General features: G+C 38.9%; 1 protein-coding gene across 2 annotated transcripts; it reads left to right on the plus strand.

The window, feature by feature from the left end:
• Positions 1 to 1,773: 1,773 nt before the first annotated feature.
• On the plus strand, positions 1,774 to 25,247 carry PRPS2 (phosphoribosyl pyrophosphate synthetase 2). Of its 2 annotated transcripts, XM_030234340.2 has the most exons (8): positions 1,774 to 1,952; positions 10,917 to 11,100; positions 13,697 to 13,717; positions 16,355 to 16,453; positions 17,473 to 17,597; positions 20,079 to 20,252; positions 23,068 to 23,227; positions 24,092 to 25,247. In XM_030234340.2, the coding sequence occupies exons 1-8, from the start codon at positions 1,831 to 1,833 to the stop codon at positions 24,182 to 24,184; spliced, it is 978 nt and encodes a 325-aa protein (XP_030090200.1). In that variant the 5' UTR covers positions 1,774 to 1,830; the 3' UTR covers positions 24,185 to 25,247. The 2 variants fall into 2 exon arrangements, with proteins under 2 accessions (XP_030090200.1, XP_030090201.1); XM_030234341.2 differs by lacking the exon at positions 13,697 to 13,717.
• Positions 25,248 to 25,912: the final 665 nt, after the last annotated feature.

A 25,912-nucleotide genomic window follows, 5' to 3' on the forward strand; every position in this document is an offset into this window, starting at 1 on the left:
ATATAATAATTATGAGGACAAGAGTTTTAACTGGATGCATTAAGGAAAAAAGAGTGGATCAAGACAATCACCAATTTCATTGTAAGGTTCAGTAATAGCAAATATATATTAAAAAAACTGTGGGCAGTCCAAGCTGGATTTTTTTTGTCTTCTTTCTGGTCCTGCAGACCATTTAAAAATTTCTGGTGTTGCTGAGTGGACAGTGAAGTATGGTTTTCCTTTATTATGTTATTTTGAAGTTAAATTGCCCTTTTCTGTCTAGCAATGTTTTTAGTTCTGATAAACCTGAGGTCATATTAACAAATTTCCTTTTTCACATATTTGAAACTTGCAGTCTTATTGGCAGCTGTGATGTCCTGTCACAGAGTCTAAAGATCTTAGACTAATCAGCACTAAAGATCACAACAAAATCAGGACAGTGGGCAAAATTTGGAATTGCAAGAAACTCAATAAAATGTAGCCTACAAAATTAGTCTTTGAAGAAGATGTATGAACTGGAAGAATCACAGATTTTACTTTGAGATGCTTTATGAGCCCGTGGTACTGACAGTTAAACACAGTTCTTTTTCATTGTGTAAAAAGAAAATACAAAGAGGGCAAGTGGGTGAGTGGGCCAAAAAACGGTCTTTGTATGCTGAGGTATTGGCAATGTATCAAAAACCGGAACAGATTCTAGAGTTATACTGTGGTAAGTCAAAATACTTATATTTTCCATTCTTGTCCATAAGCTGAATCCCTTATTTATATTCCCTCTACAATGATGAGAGACTTAGCAAGAAGTGTCTATAATTTGTGCAAGCATCTGGACCACTGAAAAACGGGAATGACAGCAACCTAACCTGTTAACCCCCAGCTTCCTAACCCAAAACATTTATTACCGAGTTGTTGACTAAAACATTCCATTTAGTTTGGGGTGGGGTTTTTTGGTTGGTTGGTTGGTTGGTTTTTTGGTTTTATTTGAGGAAGTTCCTTACCGGACTTCAGGTTCAGTTGAAAAATTCCGACAATGGAGTTTATTTAGTCATGAATTATCCTACAGACAGAGCATAAATAACTGTGTGCTCCAGACTCTGCTCTTTGAAGAAAATGCCTAAGAGAGGAAAACTGAGGTGGTTCTGAAGTCACCTATCCAATGCAATCTATTAATTTGTAAAATACAAGTTTAAACAGCTCTATCTGAAAGCTAAGACTTTTTTATCTTAGTCAGTTTTCAGATAGCACTTTGCTTATGAGCATATTTCTAAGCAACAATCGACAAAACCAAGCCAATGGAAAATGTGTAGCGTTTACACAGAATCGGTTACGGGTTATTTAAGGACAGCTCTGCTAAGTAAAACTAGTAAGATCTCTACCCCACATCAACCTAGATATAGCTGCATTCGGCTTTTTTTAGGTGCCGGTGTCACCTGAACCACATATCCATAGGCAGCCGAACCCCCGTGAGGATCTTCTTTTCGTGCCTGTCTCCAGGTGCGGGAGCGACGCGCGGCCAGAGCCCTGCCCGCCTGAGGAGCGGCCCGGCCGAACGCGGCTGGGGGACACGGACCGCACCGGGCTCGGACGGAGAGGAGGAGGAGAAGGCGGCGGAGGAGGAGGAGGCGGTAGCAGCCACCCCCCCGACCGCCACCCCGCGGCCGCGAAGGGCGGCCGGCCACACCTGTGTCCCGCGGCGCCCCCGGCTCGCCCCGCCCCGGTCCCTCCCGCTGCCGGCGGCGGGGCGGGCCCGCACGGCCGCTATTTGACCCCGCACAGCGCTCCCCGCGCTCCTCTGCCGCTCTCGCCGCAGCCCCGACCTCGCCCGCCCGCCCGCCCGCTACACTCGCCCCCGCCATGCCGAACATTGTGCTCTTCAGCGGCAGCTCCCACCACGACCTGTCCCAGCGGGTGGCGGACCGGCTCGGGCTGGAGCTGGGCAAGGTGGTCACCAAGAAGTTCAGCAACCAGGAGACCAGGTGCGTGCCCCTGCTCCGGCCCTCGCCGCGTGTCCCACTCCCACGCCCCGCTGGCGTCACGGACGCACCCCGGACACACCCCCGCGCCCGCCGGCTGCAGCGGCGGGCCCGCCCCGCTGTCACCCGGGCTGGCGGCGGGTCCCGCTCCGCTGTCACCCGCTCCGCTGTCACCCGCTCCGCTGTCACCCGTGGCTGGCGGCGGGTCCCGCTCCGCCGTCACCCGTGGCTGGCGGCGGGTCCCGCTCCGCTGTCACCCGTGGCTGGCGGCGGGTCCCGCTCCGCCGTCACCCGTGGCTGGCGGCGGGTCCCGCTCCGCCGTCACCCGTGGCTGGCGGCGGGTCCCGCTCCGCCGTCACCCGTGGCTGGCGGCGGGTCCCGCTCCACCGTCACCCGTGGCTGGCGGCGGGTCCCGCTCCGCTGTCACCCTTCCCGCTATCACCCGGGGCTGGCGGCGGGTCCTGCCAGGGCGGCTGAGCCGGTGCGGGACCCGCGTGGTGCCGTGTGTCCCGCCCGGCACTCGTTCCTGGTTGTGTCCCCTCCTGTCCCCCGCCTGCGGAGCACGAGCACGGCACCGCCGGTGTCCCTGCTGGCTTGTCCCCCCCCAGCTCGGCAGCGCTCCCGTCGGCAGCTCCTTGGCCGGAGGAGGGCTGGCACGGCCCTGGCCGGGTGAAGAGCATCCTCCCCACTGTGTAGTGGGAATGGGGTTTGCACAGGCAACCCGTCTGCAAAGTCAGGTGCATCCTGCTGCTCGCAGATAATTAACTGTGCAGTTGATCAACTTTATCTACCTATAGATAAAAAAAGTCTTATGAACTACAGTATGTCATGCAGTTTTGTAAGTAGGTCTGCGTACAGGCAGAAATAAAAACAAGATTGTGATACTGGATTAGATTTTTAAAAGTGTCTAGGTAAAATTACACTTGCAGAATTTGTTGCAGCTGGTCTTTATTATGCATTAGCAGCTAGGGGTGTGTCTGTGATGGACCTGTTACAGCTCCTGTAAGGCTCCACTCCCTAGTCCAAGACTGATGGCCATGCATGAGAGTGATACAGGTTGTTGTGATGGCCTTGGCTTACTCCTGAAAGTGCAGTCATACCAGATTCCTAGCCATCCAAACACTGAAAGTAACTGGTAACAGTGCAAAAAATCCTGTGTGAAACCATGAGGACAGCTTGCTCACCTGGAGTCTGGGAATGTGCTTGCCAGTGTTTTTTCTATCTGTATTGCCTCTCTTTACTAGTGTGTCATAGCTTTCTGACCCACCTATTTAATTTGCTCAGTTTTAATGAAGAATTTTAAATTGAGGTGACAGTGGTATGTCTACCCCATGAGCTGGTAAGACTACAACTGCTTCTCTGTATAGGTATGTGAGTCTGGGCTGCCAGCTGATTCTGAAACACAAGTTCCTGCTGTAAATAGCTGGCTAGTCTCTGAGGTTCTTGTGTGTTTATTTTCACCTCTCCTTGTTCTGAATCTCCTGAAAAAGCATGTTTTCATTGCTTTCTTTGAAAGATTAACATGATGTGTTCTAAAATTGCTCTCTCAAAGCTTGTCCTTCTCTGTCTACATTTTTGCATTCTCAGTGCAGTTGCTCTTGTTCTAGTTATGCTCACTGGCATTACTATAAACCCTCTTCCATTGGTGTTTATGCAATGTAATGTTTGCACACTCTAACTCTTCTATTCATTCCTGATTAAATCTTCTCTCAATTCTTTCCAGCCCCATACTCACTTTATTGCTCTTTGATCTCCTTTCTGCATGATAAAACTTAACTTGTGTATTTGGTTGCATGACTTCCTTGCTAACTTGTCTATTTTTTTTAATGTTTATTCTCCAGAGACACTTATCCTAATCTGTGCTTGAAACATAGCAAACAGCAGAACTAAATTGATTTAGATTTCATCCAAGGTAGAAATTTATCTCCACAATCTGCATATTTATTTTATAAGATAAGTTAATTAAATTCTGGGCTTTGGGATACACCTATTTTTCCAGGTATGGAATATTCTATTTTTCCAGGTATAGAATATTCTCTCTACCATTAAAAAGAAGGTAGTGGTGACTGCAGTATCTCAGTGGTTTTGCCAATTTAGAAGTGCCAGTTTATTTTTTTTAGGCAGGTAGCGATATACACATATGCAGAATGTATTTATTAGAAACATTATTTCTGGTTGCTTCTGTTGCAACATGGCAAGGCTGACATTATCTTTGTTTATTTATTTTATTCCCTGAACTAAAATGGCTTAATATTTTAAAACTTTAAGTGTGTGAGTTTTATTTGGTTTTTTTTTTTGTTTTACAACTTTCTTCTTTTGAGAGTCTAATCTGAATTTCCTGTTCCCCCTTCAGCAAGTAAAGTTGTATCCACTATATAATATTTCAAGTAATTTTTTCAATATTCTTAGCAACTTACTTCAGGATGTTGACTTTCCAGTTTTCCAGACTAATGTTCTTAATAAAAAAATTCCCAGCAATAACAGTAAGAGAATTCTTCAACGATGTATTTGAAATTAATCTACAGGTGAAGCTGATACTTATGCAGAGGGGTTCTTTCCTAAGGCATCTGGATTTTCAGTCTTTCTATACTGTTAAATTGTGTGTGCACATTAGCAAAAAAATTACTTCTTCCTATATACAGTGACGCCAGCACAGTACTTTTTAAAATGTTTATTACATTTTTAAATTTATAAACAAGTGTATTGGCATTGTGAAATACGCTTGCAGTATTGCAGAATACTAAAACCCGACAGTTAAAAAGCTCAAAGAACCTTAAACCTTCCAGTGGCACTGCAGCAATCCCCCATGCAAACAGATAAGCCTGGGCCTGAGGGTCAAACTCTTGTTTTGTCAGATCTGTTAAGTTAGCAAGTTGCAGAGAAGATTTACCTTTTGTTCAAAACGCTGTTTTGCTACTTGCTGCATTCTCTTAAATAGAAAAGATGCATAAATTTACAACTGTGTTCAGCCCCAGGCTTAAATCTGTGCAAGAGATCCTAGCTGGAAGCCTTTCACTTGAGAGTTGTAATTAGTCTGGCTTGCAGAATAGAGTGGAGGGGAGAGTTATTAAATATTCTGCATTATGTTTCAAGTCCAACAAGCTTCAGGTTTCAGTCCCAGTTCTCAGCAGCTGTAAGTGGGTTTGAGAAACTGATGCTGAGGTTAGCCAGGGATAGGACCACCACTGCCAAGTGCTGTGTTTAAATAGCCAGTGCCTGTATGTTTACAGCTCCAGAACATTTAAAATGGGAAAGGCTTCTCATTTTTATCTGTACAGAGACTGGTGTATCTAGCAACAGTATCACATTCATCTTCTGATTTAAGCAATCAATATTCTTTCAGGTTCTGTAGCTGATAAATGCAAAGCCTGTGCTTGAGAAGGTGGGGGAAATTGCTGCCAGACTCAATCACTGCCCCATTTTTTCCCCCCTTCCCTTTAAACTGTATGGAAATGCTTTCCTTCAGCTGGCTACTAAAGTCAGGCAGCCCTACCAAATGCAGACCCAGAGCTCCTCAATAAACTCTGGCTGTGGATGATAACTCTGTCAGTCTGCATAGCCTGTGTGTCAGTTAAGTGCCAGCCACAGTGGCATGGTAGGAGCTTGGGTGGCACCACCTTATTTATCTGGCAAAATGATAAGGACTGCCATGGGGGCTCAGACAGTTTATCTTCTTCAAACCCCACAAACCAACTGTCATCAGCAGTTTTGAGGTGGAGGAAGAAGAAAGAAGTCCTTAAACAGGGATGGCTGTTGCAGCCTCAGCGTCATGAAACTATTTGACTGACATTTAACAGATGCATACAAATATTGCAAACACTCTGAAGCTTTTTGCAAAATTGTCCTCAAATAAACTAATTAGAGTTGCTGTACAATTAAACCCCAGTGGAGATATTTTTGGTGAGTGAATTAAAAAAAAAGATTAAATTTATTACTTTGTAAATAATTTTATTTTCTTACAAGGTAGGGTATTTCTTCTCTGAAGACTATTTCTTTTAACTCTGCCCTTGATATACTTGTTATTCTCAGAATGGAGAAAGTACTCTCAGATGGCATTCTCTTGTACACATTTTTCTTATTGAAAGATGGTTAGTGCTGCCACCCATTCCTGTGAGGTTCCTGGCTTCTTGCTGTCAGATCCACTGGCTGAAGTGAGTCTTGTAGATTTTCTTGATCCAAGAGGAAAGGAATTGAAGTCCTGCCTGGCACATGTGAATTTGAAGGCTTCCTACCCACAGCCTTATTCAACTGCTGAAGTTGGACTGCTTCAGAAACATCAAATTAAAGTGAATGTCATTTAGCCTTTGCAGAAGGAAACATGGAATGACTACAAAGGGACATTGTCTGCTTTATGGGAAAAGCTGTGCTGTTGATATGAGAGCCATTATTTTGTCAGTAAATTAAACTTGATTTCATGGGCTGATATTTGATCTTGGAAGTTAGGAAAAAGTAGCTGATGTTTCCCTGGAGAATCCAGGATGGGTTTGAGTCTATATTTCACACAAAGTGGCAAAATGAAATCACTTTATTCCGTGAAAAAAGTAACTGAAAAAACTCAAGAGCAAACCTGGAAACTTATGTCCTAGAGATTTACAATTTGTCTCACCTGGCTTTAAGACTTCCTTCTTAATCCCCCATCAGCATCCTTGTACTGCAGTTGTCTCAGATGAGCCATAACTCCATTGCTTCTCATGTAACCTGGCTCCTTTGGACTCAGCTGGTGTGGAGCCATGAGCTGTATCACCCCCACTGAGTAGATGGTTTGGTGTCTGCAGATCCCCAACCATGGAATGAGCAAGCTCAGGTCACAAACTGGTGTTAAAACAGCAGAAGACAGTGGGGACCAGGGACACTCAGGGATGTGAAGTGTTTCTTCATACTGCAGAGTCTGGTACTCAGCCTCTGAAGAGTTTTTGCACACATTCAGGCTTGTTAGCCATTTGTTTCCAAATTTTGAGGCTGCATGTTGTTAAACCCAGAACTTGCTCAAAAAAAGGTGCTTTTCTCTTGTGGTGGCAGGCTGTATGCCAGAGCGGAGGGTAACAAGATATTTCCTATCTCCTGGTGTTCACCATAGCAGTGTTCTGCATCAGAGCTGGGCAGTTGTTAATGGAGATACAGCAGGGGGTTGTCTTGGCACTGTTAGTCAAAGGGGAAAAGCCTAGAGTTGAGGGGACACCATGGGTGCCAGGAGATCTGGGATCCCTGTAGCCTTAAAACCAACTCTGGTGTTTTTATTGTTTCTTTGTTGCTTTGGGCTTTGCTGGTATTTATGATGTAACATCACATCAGATGAAATATTTGCCCAGTAAGTTGAAACTCTTGGGTTGAAAGACTTTACTCTGGGAAATGTGTTCCCAAAGGTCAGAGGTCAAACACACCCTGCTGCTCAGTGCTTGCCATTGGCTGGGTTTCAATCAGTTGCAAACTCAGCATGTGGATTTGTTTGATCACTTTTGAGATATTGATTCATTTGCACACTGTATGAGGACTCTAGACCTTCATTTTTGGCCTCTTCTCTGGGTGTTGGAAAGGCCTGAAGTACACATCTACTATTTTAGCATCTAATTTTTTTGAGAAATCTTACTTTTTATAAGTATGGCTAGAAACTTAAACTGCTGTAATTATTTTTAAAAATACATAGCCCTTTCAAGTGTGTAATTTGAGCATCCTAGCTATGTATTTATTTACCTTTGTAGTCTGGCTCTACATACTTAATCCCCTGTTTCCCCACAGCTGCTTGGTTTGTAGTTAGAACATCTAAATATGTAATTCCCATCACTGAGTTCAGTTGGGACTGCACTACAAATCTAGCTCAAGAGGACCTGTGATTACTCATCAATCTGTGATTACTCCTGATTCTGATTTTTGCTTTATGGATGCTTCAGCCATTGAAATGAATTTGTAACCTAAGTGGGTTTTATGCTGTATCCTTAATTCATGGTTGTTAGTCTGTCCAAGTTTCTACTTGTTCAATGGAACACTCAAATCAGCCTTTGCAAGTTGAAGGCAGATACCAACACTTAAGCTTGGTATTCATCATGTCCTGTCTTATGTGTATCTTTCCCAGCTAGAGCCTTGTGCTTCTGGATGCCAAGCATCTGGCTCAGAGTTAATTATTTTTGTTTGCTATTGATTTTTGTAAATTTCCTTTTTAAACACAATTGTGTGGTGTCAGGGCTTTTAATGTACAGGTTCTGTTGACTCTTCTTGAACAGAAATTTATTTAAACTGTTACCAAATAGGTGAATTTGATTAAATTGCATAAAACAAACAGAGCTTGTAATCTTGAGGCAAGAGCTTGTTTTTGTATCCTTCCTCTGTGTCCCGACTAATGTGAAATTGTTTAAATAACCTCATAAACAGTTAATAAGGTCATGATATAGATGGGGGAATTTAGTAGCAATATTAATAAGATAACTGTCACAGAGTTTGACTGCAGTTAGCTTTGTGTTGTCTAATAGATATTTGACATACAACATTCAAATAACTGATTCTATAGTCTATATCTTTTTTTGGTTGCCTGAATATGAAAAAAAAAAAAAAAGAAAGGCATGGGGCAAAAAAACACAAACCAAAACAAACCCTAACTGCTAATTCCCTGCCCTCCCTCCAGCAAAACAAAAACCAAAAAACCACCACCCAAACCCCCACCAGTGTGGTTAGTACAGGCTGTATCTGATGGAACACTTGCAACACAATGACTGGTTATCTTTTACTCTCTGGCCTGGGGAAGGTGAACTAGGCAGCTCTGTGTGTATCTGTTGGCTGAGTCCACACAATACCTCTCAATCTTTGAGAAAGTAGATAATAAGAGATACTGATCTGTTGTACAGCTCTGCCTTGTTGACTGGGAAATGTGACTGCTCACATTTCTGTGACAAGTAAGTATGTCATTCTAGCATTAAAAATATAGCTACACTTCTTTTTCAAATGCACTAAGAGAGAAAGAAGTAGCATGTTTGTTTTCTAAGTTGTTTACAAGTTGGTGTTTATTGGTAGCCCAAGATCATAAGAAAAAAATACAATTAGTGACAATGCAAAAATAACATGGTAGTAACCAGACCTATATTTATCTGAAAGTATATTCCTTGACCTTCTGAAAACTGTTATTTTTTAATGATGTGCATAGAAGTGACAGTTTTTAAAAAGAGTAAAACAACTCCAAGTGTTCTTTCAGTACATAGTGAACATTAAGATTATATACTTTCATCACTCAGCCAATATTTTTTTCTAGTATGTAATGATAGACTGTTAAATTAGCTGTTCCTTTTTTTTCTTAAGTAGTAAAATAATTTTTCTTTGGGCATATTCCAAAGATGTGGTATGAGACAACACTCATTATAAAGCAGGTCTGTGGAACTGCTGAGTCAGGGTGCAATTAGAATTTTTTAAAGCCCTCACAATAACCACAAAGCTATAGTAATGATTGCAGCCACATCTGTAAGCTTGTGAGTAGATTCCTCACAGGGAGCTGGGTTTGTGTTCAGAAGGGCTCCTACTTAAGCCTGGCTAGTTTTTTCCAGTCATGCATCACACTTGGTATCTTGCTGAAAAAATGTTATGCTGACCAAAACTTGTACAGCTTCAAAAAGGGAAACAAACTAAGAAAATATTTCATTTAAACCAGAATTCTCTGAATGGCCTCATTCCAATGATCAAAAACTTGAGAGGGAAATAACAATTTTGTGACTACAAAATTGTGTCTTTGTGGAATGATGAAAGTTTCCTGACATATCTGCAGATGATGCTGTCCCTGACCACCTCTGTCCTTCCAGAGACCTGATGTTTGATGATTTGCTTTCTTTTCACCTTAAGAAATCCTGCTAGTAGTGCTCTTAGGCAAAAAAATGTATTCAGTTAAGGAGAAAAATTGATACAGGATCTTCATATAGTTTGTTTGGGGCTGCAGAGAACTCAAATAGGGCAGCTGAGAGCATGTACTCATCTTGATAGTGATAAATCAAATGTGTGCTTATCATTAAGATGTTTTAATTCCTTTCTGCAGAAATCTCGTGAGTCTCACAGCACCTGAGAGCTGATAAACAAAACTTTTTAGGACTGTGTTGGACTAGAGCAAGCCTCAGCATTGAAGGACCCATTAGAGAAATTATTCTACCCACATCTGAGCCATTTGGATGGTTTCCAATCAGAAACTTTAGCTTATTTGTGTCTTGGGTAAAGATACAACCTTTTAAATAAGGGTTCAATATATTCTAGCATTTAATAACTGAGACTAACATAGGACAGCATGGATTTACAAGGTCTGATCACTTAATTATTTAGGGAGTCTGTATGTTTTGTGTACATTGTACATGGATTTAGGGAAAAACTAAGGTTTTCTGTTATATTTATGTGTAGGTTTTCGAGTGACAGGTGTGAAAAGTTAGTGTGGTTCAGCAGTAGATTGTCTTCTGCTTGGATCTAGAATTGAGAGAGAATTACGCATTCAACAGTTTTATTTTATTTTTCCTGTTTGTTTTTAAGTTCAATTTAATTTTTGAATTCTGTGGTGTGAACAGTGATTGATCCCAGAATTTGTCTTGAAATCTGTGGAAGAACAAAAACACTTAGATACTCACGTAAGGAGCCAAAGCATGTAAGCACGGTCAGAGGAAATAGAGCAACTGACGCAAAATGAGAACTGAGCCGCGGTAAGCTGTTGATTGGCAGCCTTCTTAGCTTTTCTGCAAGATTTTTGTCTTTTAAAAGCACTTTACTTGAACATCATGGTGTAGATTTTATAGCTGTTGGTTGGTGCTGACCTGATGAAGACCATGCTGGCTTATTCTGAAATTGTCAAGGAGGCTCTTATGGAAATCACTGTAAAAATGATCCTACTCTAAATAGGAAGTTTACAGAAGACTTATGGTAGTTTGCTGAAACACAACTGGTTTTTTTTATTATTTTTTAGTAATGCCTTTCCAGTAATTTAAGTGTTGAAATTATCATCTCCTGCTTTTTCAGTGTAGAGATTGGTGAAAGTGTGAGAGGGGAAGATGTGTATATTATCCAGAGTGGCTGTGGAGAAATAAATGACAACTTAATGGAACTGCTCATCATGATCAATGCTTGCAAGATTGCATCATCCTCCAGAGTGACTGCTGTAATTCCATGTTTTCCATATGCCAGGCAAGATAAGAAAGACAAGGTAGGTAAGAATTATAATTTTGGAAGGCTTCTATTCACTTTGCTTACCTGAAATTTTTGGAGATTTACAACTTTCATAAACATTTAAGTGATTTGAAAGATTTGATTTCCCCACCCCACTCCCCCATCCTTTTCTCTTGGTAAAATGTTTAATTATTTTGTCCACAAGGAATGGAGTGAGACAATAAATTAGGTTTTTTTGCTTGTGTTTTGATAATTACAAGCCTTCAGTTTGCAAGAGTAGGAACATTCTATGTGTGTGGTCTATTGCAGAGTACTTTGCTAGCAAACTGCATTTTATGGGATTGTTTATCCTGCTTTTTCAAAGTTTTTTTTGTGTTTCTAAATCCCTATTAATGTGGAGAGGACACCTTTTTAAGCATATTAATTGCATGGAATTAAATACTGAATTCAAAGTGCTGTAACAATATTGTAGGTAGGTTTTTTCCCAGATGGTTAAACAAAATGGAAGGAACTGATAAAATCCACAATACATAAAAGAAATTAACAAAAATATTATTTTATGCTGCCAGACAGATTTTAAAAAAAACTTATGTCTGTAATATTTTTTTGATTTATGAAGACAAGAAATTGTATGGAAACCCCATAAATGTGTTACTGATTTTATTGCCCTTTTCCTGAATTTGGTCTGTCATAAGCGACGAATACATCAGTTCAGCCAAATTGGTAACACAGTAACAAACCCTCTGTGGGAAGTGAGACTGATTTTAAAAAAGAGAAAACTGGACTTTATCTTTACTATATATACAAAAAAAAACCCCCACCTTTGAGAGGTTATATGAATGGTACTTTTGCCTAAGCTCACTTGAAAAGAAGCAATGAGAAATGTGAATTTGGCTTTAAAGATTGGATTGCAATGATTGTATTTTTGGAAAATTGTCTCTCTCCTTTACTTTTTGTAAATGGACTGCCCCCTCTCTTTCACTTTGGGCATCAAACAAACCATTCTGCAAGCCTTCTGTTGGTTTTTATATTGTTTTAAATAAAAAACCTAACAGGAATGAAGTAATAGAGAAGCTAAAATTAATAGCAGTTATTACAAAATAGGTAATAGTCAACCTGTGATATCTAAGAACAAATCTAAAAACTTATTTTCTGATATATTAGTTCTTCAAGTGCAGGGTCTGTAATACCATACTACTACAATGAAAATCTACTCGCTATACTTCCAAAAATGGAATTAAGGAATTAAAATGTAAGACCCTATTCTATGCCTACATCTCTTGGTACTTCATTTTTGCTGTTTTTTTGTAGTGGATGATGCTTTCCCTTGATCAGAAGGGCTGAAATACTTTATATCAAAATACCTTGAAAGGGTACGAATAAGCATTTTGTTGATAAGAAAGGAAAGCATCTCAGTATGTTTTGATTTCCCACTTCATATTGGGAAGTTCTGTTGTACCATCCTCTAAGTTCTTGGTGTGGGAAAAGGATGAGTATATGCCAAAATTTCCATGCATCTAAATTGTTGTGTCAAGGGTACCCAAATTTCATGTGGCAGACTTCCAGACTTGGTGGCACAGTGCATGCCATCCAGGAGCATTTTGTAGTTCAGAAAGGCTGTGGAAAGTGATTTTGATTAAAAGTGATTGAGATTTTTTTTTTCCAGATTGTTCTCTGTGTGTCACTGAGTTCCACAATTGTAGGCATACATTTTTTGTTGCTGTTGTTGTTTGTGGGGGGTTTTTCCCCCCTCTGTTTTGCAATTGAGAAAATGTTTGCCATCTTTGGAAATTAACCTTGGCAGTTGACCTCTGTGTTGCAAAACAAGCTATAATACAGCTGTCAACATTGGGCAGCTTATTGACAGGGACATCTTCCCTCCTGCTTGCATCAGATCACTTGGTCTTTGACCCATCATGAGTGCACAAGCTTTGTGTGCTGCCTGAAGTGTCAGTAAAGTGCCAGCCATTTTCTTCCTATGATCACACACAGATTTTCTTCTGTGGTGGAAGACGTTGCTGCAGCTTGCTTGACTTTGAACTGAAGCAGTGTAATCTTCAGTACAGGGATGTTGTTTTCTAGTTTGAATTTCAGTTAGTGGCTTTAATTCATTATGAACTAAATAGATGGAGTTCTTGCTGCTTAAAACAACCATGTATTTGTCATACCTCTGGTGCAGTTGTGATTTCTGAGAACAATGGAAGTGCTCTTCATTTAGTCATGTAAGGAAAGGGCCTTGTAGTAAAAATCTTAGTCTGAGCAATCTAATCTACTCTGAAAATTTTAGCACTAAACCTGAACTATCTTTAAATGAGAAACAGATTTTAAAAAACTACAAAGGCTTATTGCAAATGATAAAAAAGTCAGTAAATTAATTTAGATTCAGTCAAGTGCTGCCCAAACTAGAATATTTCTTACGCACAAGCTAGCTAAACTTAAAAATAGCTCAGATGTTTCTGTGCTTTGACTATAACTGCACTTATGCATCCTCTAATTATGCCAACCTTCCAAGCTGTGGGCAGCAAACATTTATGTAGGATGCTACAGAGATGCCTTTGAGATAAGTTAGAAGTACAGTGACAGATGAGTTTGGTGTTCTACAGCTCATGTAACTTTGTTTTTTTGATTTGTAGAAGGGGTCCGTGGAGCGTTGGGTAGGTATAATTTTTTTTTTTTAATCTAACACTACGCATTTCCATTAACATGGCCTGAAAGGGTGAAACTTACTGGGCTACATTATGTATAACTAGGAACATTTTCAGTTTCACTTCTTGATTTCAGTTGTGTTTCACCTAGGCCATGACAGTAATCCTGTGGAATAATTGCTACCAAAAACCCCCTAGATTCTAGTTAAAAAATTATTTGAATATTCAAGATAATGGCTGTCAATTTCTGAGGCTTCAAAGCAAATCTCATTTTTGAAATTATAAATTTGCGTAATGCATTAGTCTACATTCAGTATCTATACACTTCACAACTGGCTTTCTTGGAAGTGAAAGTTCAGTTCCAGTTATAAATCTTTGATTTCTTTGATTTTCTTTCTTTTTTTTTTTTTTCTTTTTTTTCCTGTTCATTGTGCATGCGATGAATATTGAACAAAACAATGTACTAAGATGCTTGAAGGCAACAGAGCTTGATCTTAATGGACAACTTCTACTTTCAGCCATGTGTCCTTTGCACAGTTATTCTTGTGATGTTGTTTATATTAGCTTTGTGGATTCCCCCTGCCACTGGTAATTCAAGTGATTTTTTTAACAGTTTCGTTTCTGTACATAATCTGATGCTGCCGCTCACATTATTAATTTTGAAACTAATCTAAAATTACATCAAAGAATTGAAGAATGAATACTGTGAATCTGTGCTCTTCCCTCTCTCATCAGAAGGGAATCTTGCAAACGACATTATAAAGAAAGTCATGAGTTCTCCTTCACTTTTGTCATCCAAGTTTCTGAAGAATGAGGTCAGGTTAAATGAGGTTCCCATGAAGGGAAGTGTCTAGCCTGGAAAGATAGGATAGTACAAGCAGGAGAGGAAACCTCTCATTTCAGATTTACCTGGTAGTCCGGCTTTAAACTAGAGCTTTGGAAAGAGCTGGTAAGAGAACACTGCAACAGAATGAAAAGAGTAGATACTAATTTTTTTTTTTGTTAGATGTTGACAGAGATTTGAGAGTATTTTGAAGTCCAGCTTAAAAATGTCAGGTGCTAAAATGAGCTGAAGTGATCAGGAATTCAAAAATTGGCATGAACAAAAATTTGCTACTAATAATAGAAATATCCAGAAAGCTTTGGACAACTTACAGAACTGAACTCAAATGAAGAGCAGTGTAGTTCTCAGTAAGTGGAAAATCAACTGTGCTGAAGCAGTAATGATGGTGAGCTCTTCTGGAAGAGAGATGCAACTCATTGCAGAGTGAATTGCAGAGATCTAGGGAAGTGCTGGCTGCTGCATCTGCTTTCTGTGTGTCTTACACAGACAAAATGCTGGTGATGAAACACAACACCCAAAAGGGATGATTGCCAAAATGAAGAATTTCAGCAATAATGGTGATAAACTTGATCTGGCCATAAAACAATACTGCACATTCTCCATTTCTATTCTGGAAGTGTGTTGTCAGTCTGCAGGTTAAAACGGAGAAAGGCCCAGTGTCCACCTAAACTAGGAACAGTTTTGATGAAAATATTGGCTTATTGATAGGACACAGATGGAAAAGCACCCAGGCTAAATTGTCAGTGATTCAGCTCATTGTCACTTATGCCCTTGAGCATCAGTGGAAGGAAAGCAGAGGTACTCTGTAATTGTGTGTATGGGCTGGAAGGAGAGGAAGTTCCTGGGAGGTGAAATGAGGCTGTTTGATAAAGAGATGTAGCAGGAGAGAATACTGAGCCAGCAGAAGGCAGTCTGATATTGAGATGGAAACTCTGACTGGCAGTTCTGCCTTCATGCTAATGTTATTGCCAGCTATTAGCCTAATTCAAAGATGAGCAAAAGAAAGCAGAAGGTTTTGTTTAGAGTAGAGAAAGCTGTCTTGGGAAACATGAGTTTTTACAGTGCTTAAAAAAAATGAAAAACTTTGGAGTAACTAAAAAAAACTGAGGTATCCTCCAGTCAGAGTTTCTTTATTTTTACTTGTTTGTTTGTTCTGCATCCTTGATGCTTTTAAAAACCTCTTGACATTGGCATTAACTTTGCTAATAAGGTTTTTATTCTTATTTCATTCTTTCTACTTAGGATTTCTTCATCCTCCCCTGTGCCTTTGGGGAGTTCTAGACTCCTAATTGCATCCAGGAATTATACATAAATTAAAAAAAAAAAAAGACCCCTGCCAACAAAGATCTGCTATAAGCTTTACTGTGTTTTGAAGAAATGCTTGATACTAACATTGTTTTAAAGCAGTGTTCTCAAAAGTTGGGTTCATTTTGCCTTCCATCTTCGGGTTTTGCAATGTTCATTAGAACAAGATAGAACTGAGTGTTTCTGTGGAGTAGAGAAGTGAAGTTAGCTGAAACATTTAAGTAGGAGAATTGGAAAACTATATCCCAAATTTTATGTCTTTAATACAAAGCATTATTAGGCAGACTGTGCAAACTGATTTAGATCTTCCTAAATGCTTCACTGAGTTTCAAAACCCTAGTAACAAAATTGACAGGCTGGTTTGACTAAAATTCTGAAGCTTTTCATATCTGGATTCCAAATATTGTAAAGGAAAGAACCAATAAAAATATCTAATCTGATTCCTTGCCTCTAGTCAAAATATTTTTAGATGTAAATGTATGTGCTTTATTTCTCAGAGCCGTGCACCAATCTCTGCAAAGCTTGTTGCCAACATGCTCTCAGTGGCAGGGGCTGACCACATCATCACCATGGACCTGCATGCTTCTCAGATCCAGGTAACTGTTGGTCCTTACCTGCTGTCCTAGAAGCTCTGCTGAATTACTGTGACAACCTGATAGTAATTCTCTCTGGCTTTGGTCATTATTTGGAAAGCTATGTACAGAACTGGGAGGGTTCAGAGGAAATGTTGCCACCTGTTAGAAAGAGACCAGTGATTTTGGGGTGATTTTGCAGTTACTTCAAATATTTGTGTGTTGGAGTCTTTGGTAGAATTTGCCAAGTCTAATGTAAGAGCTTCCAGAATATAAAATATACTGGCTTGGGGCAAGTCCTCTTACTCTTAGCCTTGTCAGAGATTATAGTGTTGCCCTAGGTAGAGTTTTGTTGTTACAGCCAAGGGTGTAATATTTTCTTAAAATAAGTTGGAGCTGGGAACCCTTATCTGGCTTACTGCTGAATCCAACAAATCACAAAACCTTTGCCTCAGACACAGAGCAGACATAATTTGTCATTCTCATGTGTACCTTGTTTTAAGATAACTTATTTTTTACAGAACACACCATATCTTTCAGTTCTGGCGCTCCATTTAATCAGAATTTCTTATTATGCTAGATAGTTGTCACATAAATAAAAGGGTCTAAACCAGATTTCTTGTTTTTACAACCTGTACCAAGATTCCATTTTAGTTTGAGTCCTCCCCATGTTGAAATACTGCTGTTAATGTCAAGCAGTTGAAATTTATGGAAGCTGAGTATTATTCACTGGATGTTTTGAGAGCTTTTCACTAGCATGAATTTACTTGAGTGCCTGAAGGTGATCATCTTTTCTGATTTTTATACCAATTGAGAACAACTGCTTCCTTTTCCACTACTCTTGGGTGATATTTTTCAAGACCTTAATGTTTATTTGATTTCAGCAGCATTTGACAGTAGTATCAAAAGCAGAATTAGACCAGTGTAAAATACTAATGAAGTTCTGCCATTCATGAAAGGCAAAGGCTTGATTCTTTCCCTTTGTCTTTGTTCCAGGTAAGATACAAACACATATTTATGAAACTCTTTCTCTTTTGGACTAGGGTTTCTTTGACATTCCAGTAGATAACCTGTATGCAGAACCTGCAGTCCTGCAGTGGATTAAAGAGAACATTCCCGAGTGGAGAAACTGTATCATAGTCTCACCTGATGCAGGTGGTGCAAAAAGGTACTATGCAAGCCTAAAGCAATTAGATTTCCATCTAGTTAGTGGTTAATGATCTGGTTTGTCTGGTCTTCTGTATTCCTTTATGAATTGTGCAAAATAAAGGGTACATCACTGATGAATCCAACTGCATTGTAGAAACAGAACAACTACTTCCAATGCTGTCCATGCTAAAAAAAAAATCAGGAGCTTTCTATACTCTAAAGAAAATATTTTTCTCTCTCCCTGGTTATGGCCTCACTAGCTGAATCCCTCCACCAGAGGGAAGAGATTTTCCCTGCTGCTTGCTTCTTTAGTCAAGTTGCTGCACCTCTTCCTGCTTCGCTCTGGAATTGCCTAAGCTTCCCTTCTCTCTCAAAGCATATGGCCTATTCCCACTGTACCTGCTGGCATTTAGGTAAGAGCTTGCTTGACTCATTTCTTTTTTTCTTTACATTATTGAGTTCCAGATGTAAACCTGCTGACCCCAAGTTTTGCACTATAAATGCAAGAAAAAGGGAATGAAAGTTTGAGTGGCAAACTTAGTTCATTGGAGGCTTTCTTCATTCACAGCATGTGTTGCTCATTTAGCAGACTCTGTTTTATTTGGTATTGACTGAGCATAAACCAATGCCAAAGCTCAGAAGCAGACTGGCTGGTGAGGTCATAAAGCATGCCATTGAGGCAAAATGCTTATTCTCAGGTTTCATTGCTCATGCTTCTGCTGCAGAGGGAACAAAGACAAATGAAGTAAGACTCTTGTAAGCCCATAGCAATTTAAATGTCTGAAATGTAGTAGTATGGGGAAAAGTGTGAAAGAGTGTCATAATTTGATTTTAATTGAAGTCCTTGAGTCTTTTGTGAGCGTTCATGTTACTATTTTTAGGGAAATAAGACTGAGTGGAACTCCTAGTTGTTGGGTTTTTTTTTTTAGATTAATCAAGTTAAGGATGTGAAGAACATAGAAAGCATTCTAAAAGATCACTTACTCAGTTAAATTTCTTTGTTCCTGTCAGGATACTGGTTTTTTGTATTTCGTTTTTATGTTGGTTTTGTTTTTAAAGCAAAATACAATCTTTGCTTAGAATTCAAGTCACAAGACAGCATTTTTCCCCTACCAAATATTTTTGTATTATCAAATTAATGATACAAGTTTATTTTTCGAAGATCACTCTCACTGTATTTAATATAGATAGCACAGTCTATCTTTAGTATCTTTCTGTTGTAATGCAACCAACCAGTTTCTAGTGAAGTAGGGGTAGATGTTGTTTTCAATAAATTCATAGCTTCTCCTTCACCTCCTGGAATAAAATGTAAAGGAAATTGTTTGGCCTTTCCATTTAAAATATGCAGAATTTTAAAATAAAACTTAATAAAAAATTGTTGGAATGTGAAAATTTAACATGAATTCTCTTAAAATTTAAATCTTTAAGTATTAATTTTAAATAAATCCTTTTTCTTGCACTCATTTAAAATACTTGAATTCTCTTTTGTTTCTTACCACTGGCTTGGTTTTTCCCCAGCTTATTAGATGTTGTAACTGAAATAAGGCATAGAAATTCTATTGATATCTTAATGCCATGAGGTATTGAGACTATGCTATGAAATTACACTATCCATAACAAAAAGCCAAAATTATTGGGTTATTTTGTTTACCATCCATTTGTTGAAATACAGTAACTAAAACTTCCATATATAAGTGGTAAAAAACAAAACTGAATTCTCTATTAACCATGCATGTTAATAAGCTTGTAAACAACATTCTAGACGTAGTCTAAAAAGGCAGGCTAAAAGGTTGCATCAGCATTTAGAAAAAAAGATGGAATTGTTTATTCCTGTCTCTTTATACCAAAGAGCTCTATTATTTTAAACAAACTGGAAAAAAGCAATCAGAAGTCTGTAACAAGTGAAGTTTATTATTAGAAGTTTGTTTGGCCACCAGAGGTCACCCTGAAGAGTTTTAAAAGGTCTTTGTCAAGCAGATGTATGCTAAGGGAATTATTAATGAAATAAGCTACTTGATTACTAGTCAAGTACTGTGAAAAGAATTATTAATCATTGTTAACTTGTTTGGGTTTTTTTCTCCCTTTGGCTTGGTTTCAAACCCTGCAATGGTATTTTCCAGTTAGAGTGTTAAAGTGCACATTCCCGTAGGCTTAGAATTTACTTCCCCTACTTTAAATTACCTAGTGGGACTGGTATTGCAGCAGCTTAATAAAAGCTTGTGAATAGCTGAAATGTTTTCAAAGCCAGGCACTTAATGACAGAAAACCAAAGTCAACTCAATTAAAAAAACGATTTTTGGGCTATAGCTTAAGACACTCTGGTTTGTTATTAGCAATGAATTGAGATTGCTTCTACCTGTCTCATTCCTTGCAAAAGGTTTTGCTGTGGTAATTGAAAGCCAGAAGACAAAAACTGTGTTTTGTAACGAAAACATTTGTGTGACTTTTTTTTCTTTTAAAGTGGTTCTCTAAACGTGGTGTATTTCTTCCTGTAACTTAGGGTTACTTCAATTGCTGACAGACTGAATGTGGAATTTGCTCTCATTCATAAGGAAAGAAAGAAGGCAAATGAAGTGGACAGAATGGTCTTGGTTGGTGATGTGAAAGACAGAGTGGCAATTCTTGTTGATGATATGGCTGACACATGTGGCACAATATGTCATGCAGCAGACAAGTAAGTGTTACTATGGTCTGTCTCACTGTCGTGTTCTCTCTCACTGCACAGCTGATGAATACAGCTGTCCTCAAAGCCTACAACCCAACCTGACCTCTGTAGAATGAAGTCATTCTGACCCCTGAATTGATAGGTCACAATTCTGTGATTCAGCTGTGTCCTTCTTTAGAACATGAAATGGAGAAAATATTTACAAAATATATGATCTGTACCTAGGAAGAGCACAGAATAAATAAAATGTCATAACTTGGAAAGGGCTTGGGCCATCTAGTGCACTTTGCAGTTCCAAGGCAGGAACAACAGCTCAAAAATCATTCCCTCCTTGAACCTCATCATGGAGCCTTTCCACTCTCTTTAGGCAATCTGTAACAAAGCTTTGCTGGATTTAACACTGCAAAGTGTTTCTACCATAGTGTCCAGTGCAAATGTAATATTTCACTGTACATCTTAAGCATAAAACTACTTGTCCTTTTCATCTGGGGAGGTGAGCATAAGTTTTCCTGTCTTCTGTCTGAAAGTAGGTTGAGGAGTTCTCATTTCCCTCTAGACTTGAGTAACTTGGGTTTGTTCAGTCTTTCCACAAGGTTTGTAGGCTTCTGCTCAAGCTTCTGCTCAATTATGATGCCTTCTGGATTCCTTCCAGCTGTTCTGCTTCTTGAAGAAGAGCTTGTGAATGTAGACCCACTATCCTAAGTAGGCTCTAGCAGTAGAACTAAGGCTCTAGCTAAGTAGAAAGGATTGTTTATGGTTTTCCAGGTGCCTTTATGCTGGTTCTTTTCAGGTTAGTAGTAAGGCTGGCTCATGTTCATCTGGTTCTCAACCAGCACCCCCAGGTCCTTTTCCACCAGACAGCTTCTCAGCCTCTCTTCCCTGAGCCTGTAGCACTTCATGGGGTTGTTGTGACCCAAGTGCAGATCGAGGACTTGGCCTTTTGGAACCTCATACAGATGGCCTCAGCCCATTGATCCAGCCTGTCCAGATCCTTCTGCAGAGCCTTCCTGCCCTCAGGCAGATCAGCCCTCCCACCCAGCTTGGTGTTACCTGCAAACCTAACTGAGGGTGCCCCCACTCTGCTTCTCCAGATCCCTGATGAAGATGTCAAATGGGTTTGGCCCTAGGGGAACCCCACTAGTGACTGGCTGCCAGCTGGATATAACTCCATTCACTACCACTTTCTGGGCCCAGCCATCCAACCAGTTTTTTACCCAGTGAAAAGTATACCTGTCCAAGCTACACGATGCAAATTTCCACTGGGGAATGCTGTGGGAAATGGTATGAAAGCAACAAGTGAGTTAGACATTGTTATTGGTGGTTTGAAGTTAATCTCATGAGTTTACAATCTTTAGTTGCAGACTTGCTGTTTGTACCTACATAAAAGATGTCAAAAATTCACATAAAGTCTAGTGTTTCTTACAATTTTCATGGAAATTTGATGAAATTTGGCAGAGATGTTGTGTAGTTGTTTGCTATCTGCATTTTAATCTACATCATACCTCAAAGTATTCTTTTAGGCAGATCAAAATAAGAAATTGCCTAGCTAACATTTTTTTAATGCTCTTGTGAATAGAGGAAGTAATTCCCATCAAAAACCTTTATTTCTTTCCTGTTTTGAAAGAAGCCCTCTCTATTTATCTACAGAACATTTCTAGAGACGAAATAAACCAAATTCTAAAACTGTCAATCACCCTCAATGTCTCTGCAGTGTTCACTCAGAAAGATGCTTTTGCTTCAGTGACGCTGCCCTCTGTTGTGTTCTTGGCATGAACTAGTGCTTTTCATTAATGTCAAATCCAGGTGGGATGCACTTTGTGTATAATAAGACTCGTGCACCAAAATACTCCCTAGAACTCTTTTTGTCCATGCAACCTAGATGCATATCAAGCAGATGAACTAAGGAACATATTTTCAGACACAACAAATCAACTTGCTTAAGTACAAACTCAAATACACACACTTGGGTACACGCTCACCCTGTTGTAATGGATACACCTTCTAGGCTGCATGTACTAAATGTAGTGCTGAAAAGGACCAGAAAAAATAAATTCTATTAAATCATTGAAAATGAGATGATGTTTATGTGGTTTTCTTTTTTTTTCTCTCTTATGCTTCCTTCTGTGCCTTTGTGATGATCTGATAAAATGCCATTCCTCAGGGCCTCTGTTTCTAAGGCTAGAGAAGCAAGTAGGACATAGCTGAGCATGAGGCATTGTGGCCATTAGAAACTAAATTAGGATATTTTGACTCATTCACAAGGTGTTCTAGTTCTTAGATTTATACTTTTTTTCCTCCTCATGCATCACTTCACTGAGTGCTTGGATCAGCAGCATGTCTTCCCACAACCTTGCAGTAAGCTAGGGTTTTAATCATTAACATTTCTTCTTCCTCAGAAACTCCTTCCAAGCAGAACTGTTTGAATTGCAAATGAAAATAAAGGTGGACAAGAATGGAGGCACAATAGAGTTGTGAATACTGCCATCCAACCTATTTAAATTTTTGCCTGGTTAAGATAGAAAGCTTGCACTGGAGTTCATTTTTATGTTGTGCTGGTATGGTCAAAAGTGCAGCATTGTAGATTAGTATCACTGCTGCAAATAAGAACTTTTTGATTTAATTATAATTTTTGTTGGGGATTTTTCTGAGACAATTCAAACTTCTTCAGGTTATACAAATATTGGAATTATTTTGCAGATATTTTATACTTTAGAAAGGTGCTTCCTTTGTGAGTAAAATGTATTTTAGAGATTTGTATCTGGCTTCATCTATAGCCATGTGTGTACACATGCATCACAGCATGCTATTTTTGTGTGTTCTACAGGTTAATGTCTGCTGGAGCTACTAAAGTTTATGCCATTCTGACTCATGGCATCTTTTCTGGTCCTGCCCTCTCTCGGATTAATAATGCATCGTTTGAGGCTGTTGTGGTAACCAACACAATCCCCCAAGAGGAGAAAATGAAACATTGCCCAAAAATACAGGTACAGTGGTGTTATATCATTTGTTTAGACTCAGTATTTGTATTTTACTGCTCACTGGTGCTAGAATTTGTGCCTTGAGACAAAATTAATATTCTTAAATATATTGTTTGCAAAGCATTTTGCTAAAATATGCTAAAGAACTGTTCAAGGGGATTCACGTAATAAAATAGAGCACTTCAAAATATTTGGTATTTGCCCCACCTTGAGTATTGTGCTTGATTGTGAAAGAGTGAAAAATGTAAAAAATGTAAAATTGACTGGTTTTTTTTAATCAATATTATTCATACAATATTTGGATGTAGGACCTTAATTATTCTGTTGAGGAGGCCACAGTAATCTTAGGTGACATTATTTTTTCTTGAAAAACACAAATGGAATTGCTCTGAAAAGTCATGTGTCCCTTTTAGAGGTTTTCCTTAGTATAGAGTGGAGCAAAGCATAAAAGATTGAGGTTTTAGATGCATTACTGGATTTTTTAAAAGCTTGACATTTGGCATTTATTGAAACAGGGCAAGCACTTTAAAAGGTGTGCCTCCTTTAAATTGTGTTTATGTCAAGCACACACTGCCATCTGATGGCAAGAATAGTGGGGCTTTTTGACAACATACCCTTTGTCAGAAGTACTCAACAATATGATGACTCTTCAGTGATCCTAGTCAATGCATTCTTACTCAAATTTTGAGTTCTTATTTGGTATTATTGCAGTTCTTATGTATATATTCAATGCCTAAGCTTTAATGTTTTATTACTTTCTAGAAATAAAAACTACAAAGGTAGATGGAATGCTTGTTGAAATGGTTCTAAACTGCATCGTTTATTGCTCTTGGTATGCCATCAAATTTTTCTTCTCAATTCTTCTTTCAGTTTATTGACATCTCCATGATCCTGGCAGAGGCAATTCGAAGAACACACAATGGTGAATCAGTGTCTTACCTGTTCAGTCACGTCCCCTTGTAACTGCAGGGGATTACACTGCATCTTTCAAAGGTCTCTTAAGCTAGCACTGTTTTTAACTATGCACATCAACCTTGAGAAATTATTATCTTTGTACAATTTGAGAGCTTGTATGTTTAATTATCATATTTGTCTTGTAATTACCATTTGTTCTTTGTAAATGGGCAATAAATCTCCATCTTGCAGAAACCTTAAGAATTCTCTTGAGAGTCTGGAAGTCTTATGTGTTGTGCAAGTTCTTCTATGTGCCTGTTCTCACATTTGGCTAACTGCTGTGTCAGATCCATTTTTCTATACAGAACTACAAACTGTTCACAGAAGTTAACAGGATGTACACATGTAAGATCATTCTCTGTGTTAAGCTAAATGCTACAGACCTGAGTCTCTTATATCTATTAATCTGTTGAGCAAACAGATTAATAGATATAAGAGACTGCTGGGGTTTTTTGTTTAATACCATGAGCAGTATTTTGTAAGCCCTAACAATATGTAAAGGTCAAGGTAATTTTGAGGAACTGTTGACATATACATAGTATGACCTGTTTGGTACACTTAATGCTCACTTTCTTCCCCACAAGATATTTGGGGCTGCTGTTTTCTTTTGTAAAGCTCTCATCACATTAAATTGTTTGCTTAACATCTATTCTGTAAAGCTGCTATCTTGTAAGATTGATGTTGTTATTCCCTGTATTATTAATATCATGTCTAAACAATGACCAAGCTTTAATCATGAGCAGTTTGGTGTAAATTTCATTCTTTCTCTGAAGTTTTAGACATTCCCTGATTGTGATGACACAAAAAATTTTATAAAAGCTTTCCTATTAGTATTGTAAAGATTTATTGTGCCAAGTCCAAACAGAAATGAAACACACTTGCACAGACTGTCTGTACCATGGTTGAAATGTTTGTGAAAATACAGGGGTTTTCAAACTGTACAGTCAATGTAACTTCTCCAAATTCCTGTTACAAAATACCACAATACTTGACTGTGCAGTAAGTGAACTAGGGTACAGTAACTAATCTTGAATGCTTCAACATTAGAGAATTAAAATCATTATGAAAACCATTTTTTTCTGTTGTATTATGGGACAGTTTATGGTTAAATATGGGTAATGCAGTCAGTAATGAATTAGGGTGGGGGGATTGGGACTCAAATTTGTAATTTTGTAATTAGGTCTTTGAATCCTATTATGAACTGTTTTCAGTCTTTCTGTTAGAAGAGTAATGTGTATTAAAATACTATCCCTGCACCTAGATCACAGGAACTCATGTTTCCTACCTGAAACTGCAGTTTTTAATTACCAAAGCATCGCCATACTTGAGAGGTGCTTCCTTGCTATAGTGCTGCATTAAAACAAAACCCTTATTTCATCCAGTCTGGCTTATTTGAGGATATATTCATAATAATACAATGATGTATTATAAAGTGAATTTTTCCATTCCAATTGAGACAAACTTCAAAAAGGATTTTTTTTTCTCTGAGAATATATCTAATTGGTCTTTATTTTTTCCCCGCAGTAATTTTCTATTGCTTCTGTGAAATTCTTTTTTTTTTTTACATGAAAATAAGTAAAGCAGAATTTCACCTGTACTACTTTCAGTGATGAATACAGAAACAGAGTATATAAACTCTTGTGGTGAGAATTCAGTTCAATGAGACTGCTTATTCTCAGAGAAGTTCCTCATTAGAGTTGGATTTTCAGAATTATGTTTCAAGAGTGGAAATGCATT

Source organism: Serinus canaria, chromosome 1, assembly GCF_022539315.1.
Source record: "Serinus canaria isolate serCan28SL12 chromosome 1, serCan2020, whole genome shotgun sequence".
NCBI lineage: Eukaryota > Metazoa > Chordata > Aves > Passeriformes > Fringillidae > Serinus > Serinus canaria.